This window comes from Vulpes vulpes, chromosome 12, assembly GCF_048418805.1.
Source record: "Vulpes vulpes isolate BD-2025 chromosome 12, VulVul3, whole genome shotgun sequence".
NCBI lineage: Eukaryota > Metazoa > Chordata > Mammalia > Carnivora > Canidae > Vulpes > Vulpes vulpes.
The window spans coordinates 142,270,993-142,289,789 of NC_132791.1; the positions used below are offsets into that span (position 1 = coordinate 142,270,993).

The window sequence follows — 18,797 nt, forward strand, 5'->3', positions numbered from 1 at the left end:
AGCAAAGGGGCTGCTGCCATTCTCCAGCATGCTCATGAGCGTGCGAGGCCATCTCCTGCAGTTATTGAAAAGCGGAGCGCTAGGACTGCAGACCTACCTCCAGGGACAGCCCTGTGCTGTCCCACTGGAGCCACACTGTTCAGAGTTTCTAATGATGCCTGCAAATGCTCATCACATACTGTAGACAGAAATACCTCTACATATTTATAAGACTGTATAAGATGACCTCAACTGTGTAAAAACATAAAAGCCCAGAAAAAACAGGAAGCAAATAAGCTAACATGTTAACACTAGTTCCCTCTCAATGCTAGAACTGGAGGTGACTTTTCCAGGACATGCCCACAGAAGCCTTCCACAGCAGTCCACGATGGCCTGACAATTCCAGGATTAGGTGCAGTAGTAAGTACTGAACTGACCCCTATTTTGCTGTGTGATCCCAGAGGAGTGAACGGCCTCTCTGGGCTTTGGTGGCCCATTTTCTCCCCAGGCCACTGGTTAAAATGCCAATTGCATCAGAACCAAGGACAGGGGTCTGGGTTGGACCAAAGCAAGAGATGGCAAATTAGCGATCCACGAACCACACTGGCTACCTGTAGATATATTCAATCAGCCCCAACTGTGTTCTCAATTTTTAAAATCCACTGACTTAAAAACAGATTTCAAAAATTTAGGTTTCAATCTTCTTTAAAAAACTAGATTCACAGCAGCCAAAAAGTGAAAACAACCCAAAAGGGCCATCAACTGCTAAACAAACTGTGGTATATCTATAAAATGAAGAATTATTCAGCCAAAAAAAAAAGGGGGGGGGGGGACAAAGTAGGGGCACATGCTACTACATGGATGAACTTTGAAAACTTTATGCTAAGTGAAGGAAAGCAGTCACAAAGGCCACATAATGTCTGATTTCATTCCACAGGTGAAATATCCAGAATAGGCAGATCCAGAGACAGAATGTAGTAGCAGGCTGGTGGTGGCCAGGGCTGGAGGCAGAGGTAACAGGTGTGACTGCTTAATGGGAACAGGGTTTCTTTCTGGGGTGATGGAAGTGTCCTGGAATTAGTAGTGATGCTTGCACAACACTGTGAATGGCTAAGAACTACTGAACTGTCCACTTTAAAATGGTTAAGGTGGTGAATCATCTTGGTTCAACAATACTAGAAGAGCAGACCCATGGAGGCAGCATTCCCACGTGATGGTCAGCTGCCACTGGGCCCTAGATGCCTCTCCTCAGCTATGTCCCCAGCCTCTGACTGGCTCCTGGTGCCTGCTCTGTGCAGGTGTGGGAGAACCCTAAGTGCTGGAGGTGGTCCTGCTTCACCCACCAGGAGACTCCCTAGCATCCTATGAGGTCAAGTCTCTGGCTTAATCAAGACACCCAGCTCAGAGGGACACCTGGGGGGCTCAGTCAGTGAAGTGTCTGCCTTCAGCTCAGGTCATGATCCCAGGGTCCTGGGATCCAGCCCACGTAGGGTTCCCTGCTCAGCGGAGAGTCTGCTTTTCTGTGTGTGTGTGTGGTGTATGTCCCACCCCCACCTGTGCACTCTCTCTTTCTCAAATGAATAAATAAAATCTTCAAAAAAAAAAAAAGAAAAAAGAGAGAAGACAAAAGACACTCAACTCTGAAGCACACTACTGTCTACCAGCCAAAGGCAGGCAGGAGCAACCTGGTTCACTAAAAAGTCATAAATTCTCTCTCCTGACCAGGTAATACACACCCGTAGTACATTAAGTCAAACAATGAAAATCTGTCTCCCTTCCACCCCCAGACCCCATCCTAACCACCTCCCATCAGCCACTGATTCAGCATAATTCAATCTTCTTAAACTCACCTGGCTCCTAGGGTGACTGCTTTCTTTCCTGGATACTAGGAAAATGTCCTGTCTGCTTAATGACCCATTACACAACTTTTAAAAGGGTGTTCCTGAAGAACATCCTACCCACAACTCAAGGTGGCCATCATGTTACAGAGGAACTATTTTTCAGACTTAAAACTAAAGTTAAAGGAGCACCTGGGTGGCTCAGTAGTTGAGCGTTTGCTTTGGCTCAGGTTGTGATCCTGGGGTCTTGGAATTGAGTCCCTCATCGGACTCAGGGAGCCTACTTCTCCCTCTGCCTGTGTCTCTGTTTCTCTCTGTCTCTCATGAATAAATAAATAAAATCTTTAAAAACAATAACAACAACAAAACAAATGAAATCAAAGCCACTGTCTGGAAGGAGCCTGGGTAGAGCATTTCCCGAAGAATTGCCTTTGCTACCCTCCTGTACGCTCAGCATGACTTTAGCCTACAAGCTCCCTGGGGCCACAGCACACAGGCACGGACTATGTGAACCGCCAAGCCCCTGGCCACTGTTCTACTACTGGCATTTAGTGAGCGAGACCTGTAGGTCATTTGGCCTGCAGTTTGCCACAAGGTCCAGAGGACTCCTGCCAAAGGGAGTTTGGGGATCCGCCGAGGTCCCTGAAGCCAACAGCATCACCAAAGTGTATCTGGGACTGACACGGCCTCTGGACATGGCTGCCAAGCCCTGATCCCATGACCCTGCTCCCCATGGCCTGTCTCTGCACCCAACAAACCACCGCATGCCCTCAGGCTCCCAAGCCAAGCCTTCTGCTGGGAACACCCTTTCCTCTTCTTGGCCTGGTCACCTATTCTTCCTTATTACAAATTCCTCCAAGATGCCTGCCTCATGCCCACCAGCCACCTGAACTAAACCCCATCCCAGGATGCTGGTATTCCCATCTTGCCCACACCTGCCCAAGACCTTGAAGGCAGGACCGTTACCTGTTTGTGTCTGGGTCCCTGGATAGCAGGACAGAGCCTGGCATTTGGTATGCTTCAGCAAACATCCAGGGAACCAAACTGAATACAAAAGATGGTTCCAGTTTGGGGAAACAGGCCCCCCCTCAAAGAGATTCAGGCAAGTTGCCACAATATATACAATTCCAAGTTCCTAGACAGATCAAAGTGGCTGACAGGGCTCAAAGCACCCAGAGGGGGCTGGCTGGGTTGGAAGCCATCACCGAGCATGCAGGCCAAGCCCTGTGTCCAGCGATCAGGAAACCCCCTATGCCCAAGACTTCTACCCAGAGTAAGCAGATTGTGCCACACTCATGTTTCAAATCTCCTGCACAGATCCTCTTATATTGGCATTAAACAGAACTTTAAAACATTGACTTAACCTAGTAAATAGACTATTGCTTTAAGTCACAAGTAAGAAAAATTACAGAAAATGTATCCTCCTTTCATTAGCAAATCATAGTAAGCACATCCTAATTTCCGGCTAATTATAGCAACCTGATTTAGAGGTTTCATGCTGTGTATTACAGTTTTTTAACCTGGGGTGCCGGGGGCAATTCTGAGGCCCAGAGCCTTGACACATGTCCCCATGTGGGAAGCAGAGAGGAAGTCAGCTTTCCCTCTACCAAAGCAGAAAACCATTCAAAACAGAATGAGAGCCCTGTACCCCACTTCTCCAGAGGACCTGACTGGACAGGACAGCTGGGGACAGGAGAAGCCTGGACACCCACCACTAAGGACCTGCCCCACTCCCACATCCACCAGGTGAGAGAGAGCAGGAAGCTGGGCCCTATGGCCCTTCACACATCTACCAGGCAGGCACAGGAGAAAAATGAGGTGGGTATTTACCAAATGGTGGCCACGGGTCTGAAGTGCTGGCTGGGGCTGCCGGCCCGCCCCAAGGGTTTGTCTGGTTAGCTGAGGCTGATCGGCCCCAGGGCTCTGCTTTCTGGGCAGCAGGACCGGAGCTGGGGAGGGCGTCCATTAAGTCCAACAGAGTGGTCTGCTGTGGGTGGGAACCATGCTTTTGAGACAAAGAGAACAGGTTTTACTTTGCTACAGTTACAGCAAATATCCATGCATTAGCCAAATACTGTACATGCCTCTTAGGAAAAGAAGCCCTGAGGGTGGGGTGGGGAGGAAACGGAGCTGCCCCATCTCCTGCCCCACCCGGCCTACCACCCCAAACAAACACTTCCCACTTCAGCCCAGGTTCCACCCACACCGAACTATGTGGGCCTGGTGCCCCACCCGCTTTCAAACAGCCCTCAGGGCTTTCCAGGATAACACAGGCTTTGGTGAGGCTGAAGCTTCCCTCCAGAATGCTGTCCCCACCCACCCAAGTTGGCAGCCATCAAGGCCCCCTCTCTGGGGACCTGCCCTGCCCTCCTGCTCCCGTGGCCACCAGAGTTGCTGGACACCAGAACACAGGAGACCACCGGAACCCCCAGCCCTGTGACAAGAGGGGGGCCTGTCTTCCGACTGCATGAGCCTGCTGGGAGCAGAACCTTGTCCTGGTCACCTCAGGCCCCACGCAGGCAGCCTAGCACATAGGAATGATGATGACAGCAGTGAAGACCAGCACTACTGAGCCTCACTCTGTGCCAGGAACCTGTTCTCAGGCACCAGCCATTTGGCTTATGTAACAATTACCTAGCTGCATGGCTACCACTGTGCTCCCTCACAGGGGAGGAAACTGAGGCCCCATCAACAGAGCCCCCTCGCCAGTGCCCATCTTCTCCCAGGCTGGTCTCGGGAGAGCCTTGGGAATAAGAGCACAGGCACTGTTTTCACTCGTTCTCCCCTCACTGATGCTCATCACGGGCCCAGGAGTACATGAGAAGGCGCCATGCTCTGCGGGTGAGGCAACGACTGTGGGGCTGGCTTAAGCACAGACCTTCCCGGTGAGGTGCTTACCTCTTTTTTTTTTGGAACCTTAACCGTGTCTCTTCGGCTTTCTTCTAGGGCCATCTGTAGTCGGAGGTCATCCCCCCGCCTGAGGCGTTCTTCCTGCAGAGAACAACGGGACTGTAATAGCATCACTGTGCAGAACAGAACAACACTGGCCAGGAACAGGACACGCAAAATCGAAGTATGTGTAATTACAAGGGAAGATCAGACAACTGGTAAAACACAGTTATTCTTCTATCCTGATGCAAGTGGAGCCAAGAGGGCTCCTCCCCTACCACCTACCTTGTATGGCTTCCCTGGTTTGGGGGTCCCAATAGGGAGATGAGGGCATGGGGACTGCCAAGTTGGGGAAAGGGAACACTTATTCTAAAATGCTTTTTTCGGGCAGCCTGGGTGGCTCAGCGGTTTAGCACCGCCTTCAGCCCAGGGTATGGTCCTGGAGACCCGGGATAGAGTCCCACGTCGGGCTCCCTGCGAGCCACCTTCTCCCTCTGCCTGTGTCTCTGCCTCTGTGTGTGTGTGTGTGTGTGTGTGTGATGAACGAATAAATAAATAATCTTAAAAAAAATTTTTTTAATGCTTTTTTCTTCGGATGCCTGGGTGGCTCAGTGGTTGAGCACCTGCCATTGGCTCAGGTTGTGATCCCAAGGTCCTAGGATGGAGTTCTGCACTGGGCTCCCCATAGGGAGCCTGCTTCTCCCTCTGCCTGTGTCTCTGCCTCTGTGTCTCATGAATAAATAAGATCTTTAAAAATAAAATAAAATGCTTTTTTCTCAAAATGAAAATGGCTTTAGGAGCACCTAGGTGGCTCAGTCAGTTAATCATCTGCCTGTGGCTCAAGTCATGATCCCGGGGTCCTGGGATCGAGCCCCAAATCTCAGGCTCCCTGCTCAGCAGGGGGTCAGCTTCTCTCTCTACCTCTGTGTGCTCTTGCTCACTCTCTCTCATATAAATAAAATCTTTATTAAAAAATGAAAATAGCTTTATAATTCTAATTATAGAAGCAACATCTCTCCTTATAAAATACAAAAGCCTGACAGACCAGAGAGGTATTAGGAAGAGGGTGAAAAACACCTATCATTGTATGTTTATTTCTAGGACTTCAAACAGAAAGGATTCATTATACAGTTGATCCTCCAACAACACAGGCCTTGTTAAGGGCACTAACCACCCCCCACCCCCATGGTCAAAAATCCACATATAAATTTGGCTCCTCAAAAATCTAACTACTAAGAGCCAACTGTTAACTGGAACATAAATATATTGCTTACTGCATATTCTGTTTATTATTATGCCGTGTTCTTATAATAAAGTAAGCCAGAGAAAAAAATGTTAAGAAAATTAGAAAAAGGCAGTATATTTACAGCACTGTATTTATTGAAAAGAATCCACACATAAGTGGAGCCTCACAGCCCCAAAATTTGTGTTGTTCAAGGGTCACCTGTATTTGATTTTTTATTTATTTATTTATTTATTTATTTATTTATTTATTTATTTTATTTATTTATTTTTGTTAAAGATTTTATTTATCCATGAGAGACACACAGAGAGGCAGAGACATAGGAAGAGGGAGAAGAAGCAGGCTCCATGGAGAGAGACTGATGTGGGACTCGATCCAGGGACCCCGGAATCATGCCCTGAGCCAAAGGCAGACGCTCAACCGCTGCGCCACCCAGGTGTCCCTGATTTATATTTATTTAAGGCAAAGTCATCACATGCAGAATACGGGGTTGTCCTAGCTTTTACATAATAATGAAATAGAAATAAGTTCACTGTATTTATTATAAAATATAAATCATAGAAATAAGTTATTAACTAAAATGGGCTCCAAGTGTCCATCTGTCCCTGTATTCCTGCACCATCTTTCCAGGCTGTCAGGACAGAGCTAGGCATCCACAGGGAGGCACTTAATGTCTGGGCTTTTCCAACTGTGAACAGAGGGGCTACAGCTGAAGCCGTCCACTACAATTGAGCTTTAGGAGGTTTCCAGTTATTAGTGAACAACTCATGCTGGCACAGCCACCTTTGCCCTTCGGTCAGACTATCCCTAATATCTGTCTCTGCACATCACTTGTAGGTGACAGAGAGCCTCATGCTCCCTGACTCTGTCTACCCTCCCTAACCCAAGGTCAGCGGGGACAGACCTGATCACTGGGACCAGAGGGATGACAGCTTTGAAAGGTCATTTCCAACACACCTTTCCCTCCTTCTTCATGTTAAAGTAATGCATGATTAGAGAAAAACAGGAACTGAAAGAAAATTAAAACTATACACATTTCCATCATCGAAACATAATAAGCACTCTTATTACCTGCCATTTTTCCTCCTAGCCTTGTTTTCAGGCATTCAGATTCTCTTGATCCATCTTACCAAACCTCCTTCCCCAGGGGCTAAGCCCAACCTCGGGCCCTCATGCCTTTCACTGAGGGGGGTTGTGGACACCCGGGCTAATTCATGGAGACCAGGACACTTGGCTGTGTCTACAGAAGTGTTTCTGGGGGGCATTTCTGACTAGTTCATCTTCTGGCAACAAAAGGTTTTCCCAAATGGAACTGTGTAGGACCCCCTCCCTGACTGGGGGCAGTGGGTGGCACGAACACAGTTGCAGCAACGCAGAGTCACATCTTGAAACAAAGGATAGGGCCTGTGTCTGTCACCGTCCTCCCTGCGACCCATGCCCCACCTGGCCCCACCTGGCCCCAGCCCCCCAGCAAGCAGTCAGACCTGCCTGGCACCAACCTGCTCAGCTACTTCTCTGCTCATGGCAAGTGCCAGCTGCAGCTGTAGCTCCTCTTCTCCACTAGTCTGGGGCCGGGCCTGCTCCAGCTCAGAGGACACCCTCGGGGAGGTGGCTGTGGGGGAAAGGCAAAGTCACCAAAATGCAAAGCACAGGCTCATGCTCATGGTGACCTGGTCAAACCACACCCAGTCCTCATCTCACACCCATGAGGTATGGCAACAGCCCAACAACATAGGACTGTACAGAAAAGGTCTGCAAATGTTTCTAGGTTAAAATCCAGTAACAGAAAACATGGATTCATGGTGACATAAGCCATACGGCCAGCCACAGCCAAGGAAAAAGGCCTTCAGGAGCAAGCTGAAGGTCTGGCCTCATAAGAATTAGAACCTCAGTCTTCGCTTCAGAGCTGCACTGCTTCAAAGAGAGAAACTAAAATAAATAAACAAACAAATAAATACACACACATATTTATTTTACAAGATGAAAAGTATTGCTCTTGAAAAACTCGATCAAAGAATATCATTCGAACAAGCACAAGGGCATCTGTGGACCAAAGAACTTCACTCAAGACTCCCACAACATTTAAGAATCTTACTTTGTATCCTATGGTGGTAAAGACCATGGAAAATGAAGCCCAAATGTTTCTGCAGCAACCCTGAGAATTTTTGTTTTCTACGTAGAACTGTGCGTTGACTTGGAAAAAACACGTTTTTGGGTTTTTGTTGTTGTTTTGCTGTAAAAGCTTAGCTAGTGTAAACACTTGTAAGCAGCTCCTGGAAAGACAGTTTCACTGAAGGGATGAGATGCGAACTCCTAACTGATGTAACAAACCTCCAGGAAAGGCAGCTGTCTTTCTGCATTCATACTTACACCACGCTGGCCCTCCCTATACAAAAAACTCAGGGGCTTACATGGCCATCAGGATGTTCTGTGTATTAGGGAGTGTAGGTGTCTCCAGAAACCAGACATAAAACTTTGGGAGCATGTGGCCACCTCAGCCTCCACCCCAGGAGAGGGTCCACGGCTTCTTTGAAATTCTCAGAGCTGGGGCCCACTGCCTCAGATGGTTCCACATTCCATCTTCACCCTGGGCCTTGTGCAAGCCATCCCCTTGGCTCACCCAGCAGCTCCTTGGTTCTGAGCTCAGCTCCTCTGCCCTGGTCCTCTGGGACTGCCCTCCCCACCCAGGCTGGGTCAGCACCACCACCACCGCCACTGCCCCCGCCCGCCCCCCACCAGTAGATCATGCCAGGCTCCTTGAGGAGAGTCCAAGTCTGTCTTCTCACCATTACATCCATCCTCAAAGTTTGGCAGAGCAGCTGGCAAACACCCACCAGAGAGAGAGAAGCATGGAAGCAGCACAGATGGGGAGGGACAGACGGACAGACAGATGGAGAATTCAATTTCATGGCGGATGGGTAGTTGTTTAAGATGCTCTAATTGTGTATCAGTTGTCTTCCTTCTTTCATTATGTCCATTCCAGCAAACCCAACCACCAAGACTCGCCCACCCAAAAGCTGCTTCTGCCTAAAACTCCAATCTCCACTTACTTCTTAGGATTGCTTCTTTGGGAGAAAATAAAAGGTCAGGAATGATTCCTAAAAAGACAAGGTTTCTAGTTGGCTGGGCTCTGGCCACCATGAACAAAAAACAGGAAAAGAGAACTAGATATAGTCAGAGTCACAGAATGACCAGACAAGGCTGCGAGGGTCAGAGCGCAGGGCAGGAGACTGTAAAAGGCAATGCTCTCTTACACATTTTTTTTTTTAAAGAAACCACAAAACATACAGCTATAAGAGTTCATTTGGAACAGTCCTCGGTCATGAAGCACTGTGTATTTGCTATGATTTACCGTCAACTTAAAGAACCAGACCAAAAAAAAAAAAAAAAAGAAGCCAACAATCAGTTGCCTCACATCTAAGCTACATGAACAAGTCGAAGATCAAAAAAAAGAAAGAAAGAAAGAAAAAAAAATCACATTGAACCTCAGCCTAGTTATATCCCATTTACATTTCCCAAAGTATTTGTTTTACAAATAAAGCTAGGTGGTGGTGGCTGCGGTGCGCGGGAATCGGTGCAGTGGCTGCGGTGGCTGCAGGGCTGACGAGAAACTACTAAAGTTCCTGTCGAAGTAAAGTAGAATTCCAAAGAACATAATGGATGGAGAAGAGAAAACCTATGGTGGCTGTGAAGGCCCTGATGCCATGTATGTCAAATTGATGTCTTCGGATGGTCATGAATTTATTGTAAAAAGAGAACATGCACTAACATCCAGAACAATAAAAGCCAGGGTGAGTGGCCCAGGTCAGTTTGCTGAGAACGAAACTAATGAAGTCAATTTTAGAGAGATCCCTTCACATGTGCTATCAAAAGTATGCATGTATTTTACCTACAAGGTTCGCTACACTAACAGCTCCACAGAGATTCCTGAATTCCCAACTGCACCTGAAATTGCACTGAAACTGCTGATGGCTGCGAACTTCCTAGATTGTTAAATAAAATAAATTATAATAAACTGTTAACTTTTTTCAGTATTTAATACCTGTAGTTCAGTAATTTTTTCATATATAACATGTTGCCTGTGTGCAGTTGAACTAAGTTCATTGCAAAGCAGATTACCTTCTGTTTTTTTGCATAGCAATCAGAGTTGAAATTTGTTTGCTACATCAACAAATTAAGGACATTTTCACAAATTGAGAAATAAACAAATATGCCAAAAAAAAAAGCTAGGTAGTAAGAGTATCAAGTACACCTTAATAATCTGATTTATTAACAATATAGCAAGAAAAAAGTACATTTTTTAAGTGTAAGCCTCACCTACGCCAATAGCAGTGCTTAGGTTTGGGCTTTCTCGTACTATAGAAGCAAAGATGTCAGTACCCAGATTGTTGGAAACAAAAGAAGCCGCACAGTTTTGGGGGACAATTCTGGAGGACTATTCTCAGGTGAATTCGGCTCCCCCATAACAGGTCCTTATCCACACGGGCTACCTGTTCCCAGCATCTTTCCCGATAATCTCTGAAGCTCGCTTCATAGAACCCTCTATAACACTGCACATTCGATGTCCTTCATTCGCTACCAAAGGGAAATGGGGAGTACATAAAGAAGACCTATATCCCATCCCACACCCCGAAAAGAGTGCTCTAAAAAGTGAGCCCCATCTTGGCAGGAAAAGCTGGGACTTGGCTGCACTGCCACAGGGCCGATTCAGCCCGGCCAGGGATGAATGGGACAGGGCTCTGAACAGGGATCTTCTAGAGAAATGAGCCTCCCTTGTCCTGTGTGAGCCTTTCAGCACATCTGCAAGGCCAGACTGGCTTCAAATGCAAATGTACATGTTACTGTCTGCCATAACGGACGCTTGTAGAATAATGCATAGCCAGCACATACGGAAATAGCTTACCACATCAATGTGGAAATTAAAGACAAAGGGTATTCCCCTAAATGCTGTGGTTTTTATAAACGGATGTAAAGCTCAGTTCCACAGATGCAGAATTCACAGCCACCAGCCCTGAATATCAGCTGAGCTGCGCACAGCGGTCTCCACTGAGGGATGACTCCAACAGAGATATTCTTGCCCTAGTGACAGCATCTCGGCCCCACAAAGGGCCTCTTGTAGCTGTGTACATGACAGTGAACACAGTTATGCTTGTGAGACGGGCCTGAACAGACCCTCGTGACCACCTGAGCTTGGCCCTGCTCGAAGGGTCTGCAGGTTCACACTTCAAAGACCCCCAGAAAAAGCAAGTGCCCGAGAGACTACTTTCTCACCTGCCACCTTCTGGAGTAAAGAGTAGGAACTGTTAGCGTAGGCTAATCACTAGTGGAGCATCAAATGCGCGCTCACCCTTCTACCACTAAGACACCTTTGTGTACAGCTCCCACCTGGAAGGATTCAAAGTCCTCAATTGCTGTGGGCGAGAATTAGAAACCTCAGCTCGGCCTCAATTGGATCCCTTCTAGCCTATTATCCTGACTGAGAAAGGCAAGAGGAATAATTGAAGAGGAAGCCTATAGGAGCCAACTTTTCCCTCCACATACAGGCTAAGAGGAAGCCCAAGAAACACCTCCCACTTCAGGGAGACGAGAGCCTCTGGAGTTCCCTCCACTCCACTGCTCCAGGGAGTGCCAGGTCAAGTGTGGGTGCCCATACCCCAGGCTTTAAAGACCATGTTTCCCACACGTGCTTCCAAAGCAAAGGCTGAAAGATTTTTCTAACAAAGATGTTTCAGTTGACCAATCTTGGGCAATTGTGAAAGAAGAAATTGAAGCAGTCAAGGGAATAGCAAAATAGGAAATCACTTTTTCTCAGGCCGTTTTGCTATTTTCCTAGAAAGTACTCATGTAGCGTCTGTTATCACATCAATTAAAGAGAACAGACACCTGGGACACCAGCTGACCAGCAAATGGCTCTGCACGGTAATCAGTGTGACTTCTGATAAAGCTCACTGGTCTGTGAGCCCCACACAAGGTGAGCTCCTGGTCTCCACATGTTCCCTGGCTGATGCCGGGCACACATGGCACAGCTGACAACTCGGGAAGAATGGAAGGTCACAGGCCTTGGAAGCCCAAGAAGATTCCATCTGGATCTTTTTCTTTTTTTTCCTTTTTCTTTTTTTCTTTTTCTTTTTTTTTTCTTTTTTTTTTTTTTTCCATCTGGATCTTAAACACTGCTGCCACCATCTATAATCCTGGGTCTGTTAGCTGACAGGGGTGCTGAGTTTCAAATCTTGTCCCTGCCACTTACTGGCAGTAAATGCACTCCTAGTACAAATGGCCTGATCTACCCAGGCTTTTGTAACCACATCAGTGAAATGGCATCTGTGGGAGGCATCAGGAGCACCCAACACTCAGCTGGCTCCCCTGCAGAAATACACCTTGCCCCAGGTCACTGCTCCCTGTTGCACCCCATGACCACCAGACTACCCAGGGGCTGGAGCTGTCTGGCACTCCCACTCTTCCCCTCACACAGCAGAAGCCGTAAATAGGTATCCTCCTTGTACCTTGGCCCTCCCCAGGCCTCTGTGAGAACAGGACTGGGGCCATGGTCCTTGGAGGGAGGAGCCAGGGAGCGGATACCAAGCCCAGGGCCAGCTTCCGCCCTCCAGTGACCAGCTCCCGGCCAGCTAAGTTCCTTCCTCATTACTGAAATGCAATGAAGTGCTTACTGGATCTTTCTCAATGTGGTGACATCTTCCTGTGGCTCCACAGGCCACTTCCTGAGTCAGCAATAAAACCTCGGCCACCCCCACCCAGTAGCCTGGCCCAAGCTGAGGCTTCTAACTCTGCTCCCACAGACCATCCTCCACCTCCTCACAGGGAGGAGCAGGAAAGATTGCTTTTAGTCAAACGAGGCAAATTATGAGAAAATAAGTTCAGATCATTTCAGGTTAACATTAAAAGAGAAAAAAATACAAACGGTTGGGAAAGCCAAAAAGGTACAAGATGAGAAGTGCAGTACAGTCAAATCACTCTCAGACCAAAGAGGGGTAGGTGTGTGTGTGTGTGTGTATCCCTCATAACAGAGGGATAAACCATAGCCCCCCATGCTGTGGCCATCCTCTACCTCTCACATGACATGTGACACATGACCCACCTCCCAAGAGAGTTTTGGGCAAAATGCTCTGATTTGATTCTAATCTGGACTCTGAATTAATTCCTGGTTCACAGAACTATAGGGTGAGGACTGAGCCAAACACCACACAATGCAGTGGACAGACAAACCCAGACCAAGAGACACTCTATGGGACAACTGGCCCAGTCTCTTAGTATATTAAGGTCATGAGAAAAAGATAATCTACTGTAGACAAACCAAAGGGACAGGATGGTCAGAGCAACATGTGGTCCTCGGGTGGTCTCAGTTTAGACACATCAGCTGCAACACACTTTGGGGACAACTGACAAGACTTGACTACGGACTGGGTATTGGATGATATTGGTACTGTGGGTTTTGCTAGGCGTGCTAAAGGCATTGTCACTCACCCTTCAGGAAGAGACACATACTATTTACAGGCAGAACGTGATGATGCCCGTAACTTATTTTTAAACACTTCAGCCTAAAAGGAAGTGGGAGCCACACCTCTCATCCTGCCCCTATTCCTCTCCCCAAAGGAAACAGCTGTTGACATTTTCTTGTGATTCTATGCAGAAAAACGTTTACTGCCTACTCCGTGTGGATCTGCGTGGGTGCACTTTTCTGACATTCACCCATGGGGAAGCACGTCTGTCCCCGCCATGTGTGTGCTGCATTTCCTTGCTGCAGCCTCTCCTGGGCTGAGCTTTTTCCACAGGAGACAGAGTCCAGCGTGGAGAGTGGGGCTGAATGCCTGCACTAGAATCTGGACTGCCACTTCTCAACACGTGACCTTGGCCTAGGCAGTCAATCCTCCGAGCTTCAGTTTTCTCATTTGCAAAATGCAGACAGAGTACCTACCTCCTAGGGTTGGTGAGAGTTCAATGAGCTAATCTTTGAAAAGCACTTGAGACCAGCACCTGGCATAGGATACTTCTACAACTCTCATCAGTGGCTCAATGAACCCTCAGCCTAACTTACAGACCAAGGGCTCAGAGGTGAAATGATTTGCCCAAGGTCACTCAGCCAGTGAGAGACAAAGTCTGACTCTTAAGGACTAGTTCTTTATTATCACCCTTTTCACAGAGGAGGTAAACTAGGGCCCAGAGAGGCCTAATGACTTGTTCACGGATAGCAGAATTCAAAAGCCAAGTCTTAGGGCCAAAGGGATCAAAGGTACTCTGAGACTTGAAGTCCTAACACTGAACATACACCATGCCCTGTTCTCTTGGAGCTTGTGTACTGGTAAGGAGAGAAAATACGAGAATAAAGCAAGCAGGGGGAGTGAGAGTCCCAGAGCAGGGGAGAGCTTGCTCTCTGTGTTCAGAGGTCAGGGCAGGCTGTTCTGAGCTACTGGAGCAAAGGCCTGGGTCGGGGAAGGAGGCCAGACAGAAAGCAGGTGGGAGGTTCACTTGGTGTTAAGGGCAGAGAATATGAGGCTGGTAAAGGCCAAGGGTGCCCAAAGTGCCATGATGGAAGAGCCATGGTGGCTCTCGGAGCCTGTGGAGGGGCTTTGGCGGGTGTGGGTCTAACCGGAGCAGTGATATAATCTGACTGGTCCCAGGGAGCAAGAGAGGGAGCATGGGCCAGGATGGGAGCTTTGCAGGATGTGAGCAGCAGCTGGATTCAGGACACCTATAACTGAGATTCTATTATACTTGAAAAGGCTCCAGACCATCCAGACTGATGCCACAGAAGAGTATCTGTGGCCTTGCCTAGCCTGGCCGACACCTCACAACCAAAGCTGAGCTTGGTGTAGGATGTGGCCGCAAGGTGCAGACTCAGCACTCAGACTGCCACCTTCTCCCAGGGTGCTCTGGGCAGAGCTGGGTCCCTCAAGAATCCCAGTGAAGTCCTAACCACTGGTACCTCAGAACATGACCTTATTTGGAAACAGGGTCACTGCAGAGGTAATTAACTAAGATGAGGTCATATCAAAGCAGGGTGAGCCCTAAACCCAATATGGCTGGTGCCCTTACCAGGAGAAGAGCCACAGGTACTGACACAAGAGCGGAGGCCCCATATGATGCAGTGGGAGTTAGGGACTGGATTGCTGCACCTGCTAGGCCAAGGAACTCCAAGGATGGCCAGCCACCAACAGAAGCAAGGAGAAGGCAAGTAAGAATTCTCCCATACAGATTTCAAAGGGAGTGTGGGCCTGGAGACACTTTGATCTCGGACCTTTGGCCTCTTGGTGGGTAAGACCATCTGTTTCTGTTGTTCTAAGCTGCCTGGTCAAAGCCTCTCTCAGTACAATCTCAGGGTTTTCCCCCCTAACTCCCTGCACACTCTGACATGGGCATCTTCGACACAAGGAAAGGAACTGCCAACCCCCAGCTCCAGGACTGACTCTACTCTCCAAGGCTGCTCACGAATCCATCCTCTTCCCAGGCACCCCAGCTTGCCAGCCTCCGCTCAGTTCCTAGAATCCTCTAGCTCCTTCCTGCCTGTCCCCCTCCTGCTGTTCCTCAAATGGGAAAGAGAAACTCCTCATCCAAAGTGTCCACTCCAATCTCACCTTCTCAAGCACATCTTCCCAGATCGAGCCATTAGGATGCTCCACAAGGCAGGGGTTCTTGCTGGCTCAATTCCTGCCACCTAGAGCAAGGCACCTTGTGAGCTTCATCTGCCCCTCTGGAATCAATACTCGGGCATTCTATACTGCTGACCTGTTTGCAGTCCACTATCTCCCTGGCCTGACAAGGCTCAACATCGGCAGAGGCCACGTCGGGTTCATTACAGGCACAGAGCAAGAGTTTAAACACCTGTTGGCTCATTTTCAAGTTTAGTTTCCAATAACAATTATCAATGGCTGTAACCTGCACAGGTGCACTTCATATACCCCTTACCACCACACTGAGATGGTGGTGCTGCCAACCTCAGTTCAGAGGAGGAAGCAGAAATCCAGGGAGGAAGGAGGCAGACCCAGAACAATGGCCACGTTCCTCCCAGGCCCAGGCAGGGCTGGAGACTAAGATGGGGGAGGGTGGAACAGAGACAAAAGGTAGCTCTTTTATTTGTCTGCATGATTCAAAGTCCATCCCGTCTGAAATAAAAGAGCAAGTTTGTGCTGTTCTCCTTGGGCTACAGGTTAAATGCTCTCAGTTAGCAGATCACCGGAGAGGAGATCTCCTCTCCGGTGATCTTGTGAGGTGGGGGAGTAGTGAGGGTTTGTCCACCGCATGAAGCAACCCTTCCTCATTACTGTTTTCCCAGGGGTCCCCCGTCGGCCCCTTCTTTTCCAGGAAGAGCACTGCGGGGGGGCGGGGCTCAGAAGCCCGTCTAGTCCCAGTGGACATGAATGAACACTGGCACCCACACTTGTAAGCAGGTGTGAACATCAACAAAGATGGAATTCCTCTCTTTTAATAGGAGTACTTAGATAGTAACTTCCATCTATGAAATTAGTGATGATCTGGGGTGCGTGGGTGGCACAGTTTGTTAAGCGTCCGACTCTTGATTTCAGATCAGGTCGTGATCTCAGGATTGTGAGATGGACCCCAATGTCCGGCTCTGTGCTCAGAAGGAAGCCTGTTTGAGATCCTCTCTGCCCCTACCTTCACATAGTAGGCGTGTGCATACTCTCTAAAATACATAAATCTTAAAAAAATAGTGATGATCTTAAAAAAAATTATAGTGCTCATCTTGGGTTCTGTGGCTATCAACTGAGCCCTGTCATCCACAGCTGGGGGCACTGCAAATGATACCAAGGGTGGCACAAAATTTACCACCGCATTATTTACACTGGTGAGAATCTGAAAACATCTCTAATCATTAACGATGATAATAAATGGTCCATTTGTGGAGCATTTCCTTTGTGCAAAGCAGTATGTGCACAGCCTGCACACACTGGAATGTGGCACATGGAATTTACACAATACTCCAGGAGTACCCTTATCCCTAGTTTACCAATTAAAAGATGGAACCTTGCCAAAGTTAAGTCATCTACCTGAGGCTTAACATGTAAAACTAAGGCTGTGTAGCAACACAGAATGTGCACACAGAAAGATAGGTGCAAAGATCAGACTGCATCACTGTATTATTTCTCGCGGGAATCCCAAGTAAGGAGTCAGCTAAAGGGCAACCTCTGTTGCCACCACCATACAGGGATCTCTATGACTTGGGGCAATTGCCCAGGCCCTTGGCTAGCTTGTCCCTGTCACACTATGTGCAGAGTTAGAACAGCTAGATGGCCAGAAGCTCTGAATTACCTGCCACCCTTCCCCACCTTACCCCTCCCCCTCCCCCGCTACCACACCTGGTGCACTGTCGATGTGTCTGCCTTTCCTAAACTGGAAGCCCACCAAGGGCAAGACCTTGGCAGCTACTATGAGACCCTGGCTACTCAGTGCTGCCTCTGGCCACACAGATTTATGAAATGAGCAAGTGAGAAAACTTAATGTTTTGAAAGATGTGCTTTGAAAATATCATGTAGTTATAAATGACACTTGTATCTTGTTCTAGTATCTACACTATACAAAATATTAAATTTGTTGTTTTCATGGAACACTATTCAGACCTGTGATCCAGATCTGTCAGTATAGCTGCCCTTTGAGATGTCCATCTTGGGGATCCCTGGGTGGCGCAGTGGTTTGGCGCCTGCCTTTGGGATCCTGGAGACCCGGGATCAAATCCCAAGTCGGGCTCCCGGTGCATGGAGCCTGCTTCTCCCTCTGCCTGTGTCTCTGCCTCTCTCTCTCTCTCTCTCTCTCTCTCTGTGTGACTATCATAAAAAAAAAAAAAAAAAAAAAAATTAAAAAAAAAAAAGAGAGAGATGTCCATCTTGATCTGGCCTTCGATTCCTTTCCAGATTACCAAGCTTTGCCCACAGAAAGATGGCCATAGCGAAACCACACAACCAGGAACTCTAAACCTCCCATGCTCACAGTTCAGGTAGCAGGACCCTGGCATTGAAATTGGGTGAGCTGTTTGGTGTGAGCAAGAGGAGAAAATGCTGGTCCAGCACCAGGCCAGGATGAACTAGGAAGCTCCACCCAGTGGAATGCTGGGTGCAGCTGTTACAATGTTTACAGAGTGGTGGAGGAAGAGAGACAATGCTTCTGTTACAGTGTTATGAGACAAAAAGCAGGGATGCGGAGTTGCATTAATGAGTATGCAATCCTGTAAAAAAAAAAAAAAAAAAAATGGGTAGAAAAAAGTCCAAAAGGAAATACACCCACATGTGAAGGACAGTTGTCATTGCATAGTAAGATTATAGAATATGTGTCTTCTTTTTGCAGTTGGTACACTAACATGAATGGACACAGTACTTTTCTAATGCAAAACCCAGAGGTTTCTTTTCACGTCCACAACGTGCTTATCAGTTAGCAGTGGAGAAGCGGGCCACCGAGTGAGCTGGTCAGAAGGACACTGGTTATTCCCCACAGCTGGACTAAGCTTTCTGCTGGCAGTCAGCAGGAGGAAACTAATTCAATTGACAACATCAATTTCAAGCTGCTGAAAGTCCAAGTATTGCCTGCTGACTGCAACTTTCTGAAAGGGCACTGCTACTGCCCAACAGTTGGAGAGAGGGGAGGAACAGAAGGCCTCTGCTCAATGAAAGCTGACACAGAATAGACCGCTGGAGAAGCAGTGCCTACTGCAGGCACACACCACAATCACCAGAAACTTCCGCCCACTGTGAAGCCTGGGCCCATCCCAGGGGCTCGGACTTCACTGGTCAGATGTGTGGTTTGGGCTTTGGGACATTTTGGGACATTTCAAAGCTCCTAGGCAGGCAGCTCAAGGGCAAGTGGCTCTGGGAAAAGAGAAGAGG

At 48.0% G+C, this 18,797-nt stretch overlaps 1 protein-coding gene and 1 pseudogene across 12 annotated transcripts in view; one reads left to right on the forward strand and one right to left on the reverse strand.

Moving 5' to 3' along the window:
• Nucleotides 1–18,797, reverse strand: part of EPN2 (epsin 2) — an 84,282-nt gene that overhangs the window by 18,899 nt on the left and 46,586 nt on the right. For 4 of the 12 annotated variants that reach the window (XM_072730497.1, XM_072730503.1, XM_072730504.1 and 1 more), the window contains 3 exons: nucleotides 7,449–7,561; nucleotides 4,716–4,808; nucleotides 3,648–3,822 (listed from right to left, as the gene is read on the reverse strand). In XM_072730497.1, coding sequence (XP_072586598.1) covers nucleotides 3,648–3,822; nucleotides 4,716–4,808; nucleotides 7,449–7,561 — 381 coding nt within the window. Of the gene's footprint in view, nucleotides 1–3,647; nucleotides 3,823–4,715; nucleotides 4,827–7,448; nucleotides 7,562–18,797 lie in introns of all 12 variants that reach the window. The other 8 variants (XM_072730505.1, XM_072730500.1, XM_072730506.1 and 5 more) reach the window with 3 other exon arrangements.
• On the forward strand, nucleotides 9,606–9,993 carry LOC140594734 (elongin-C pseudogene; annotated as a pseudogene).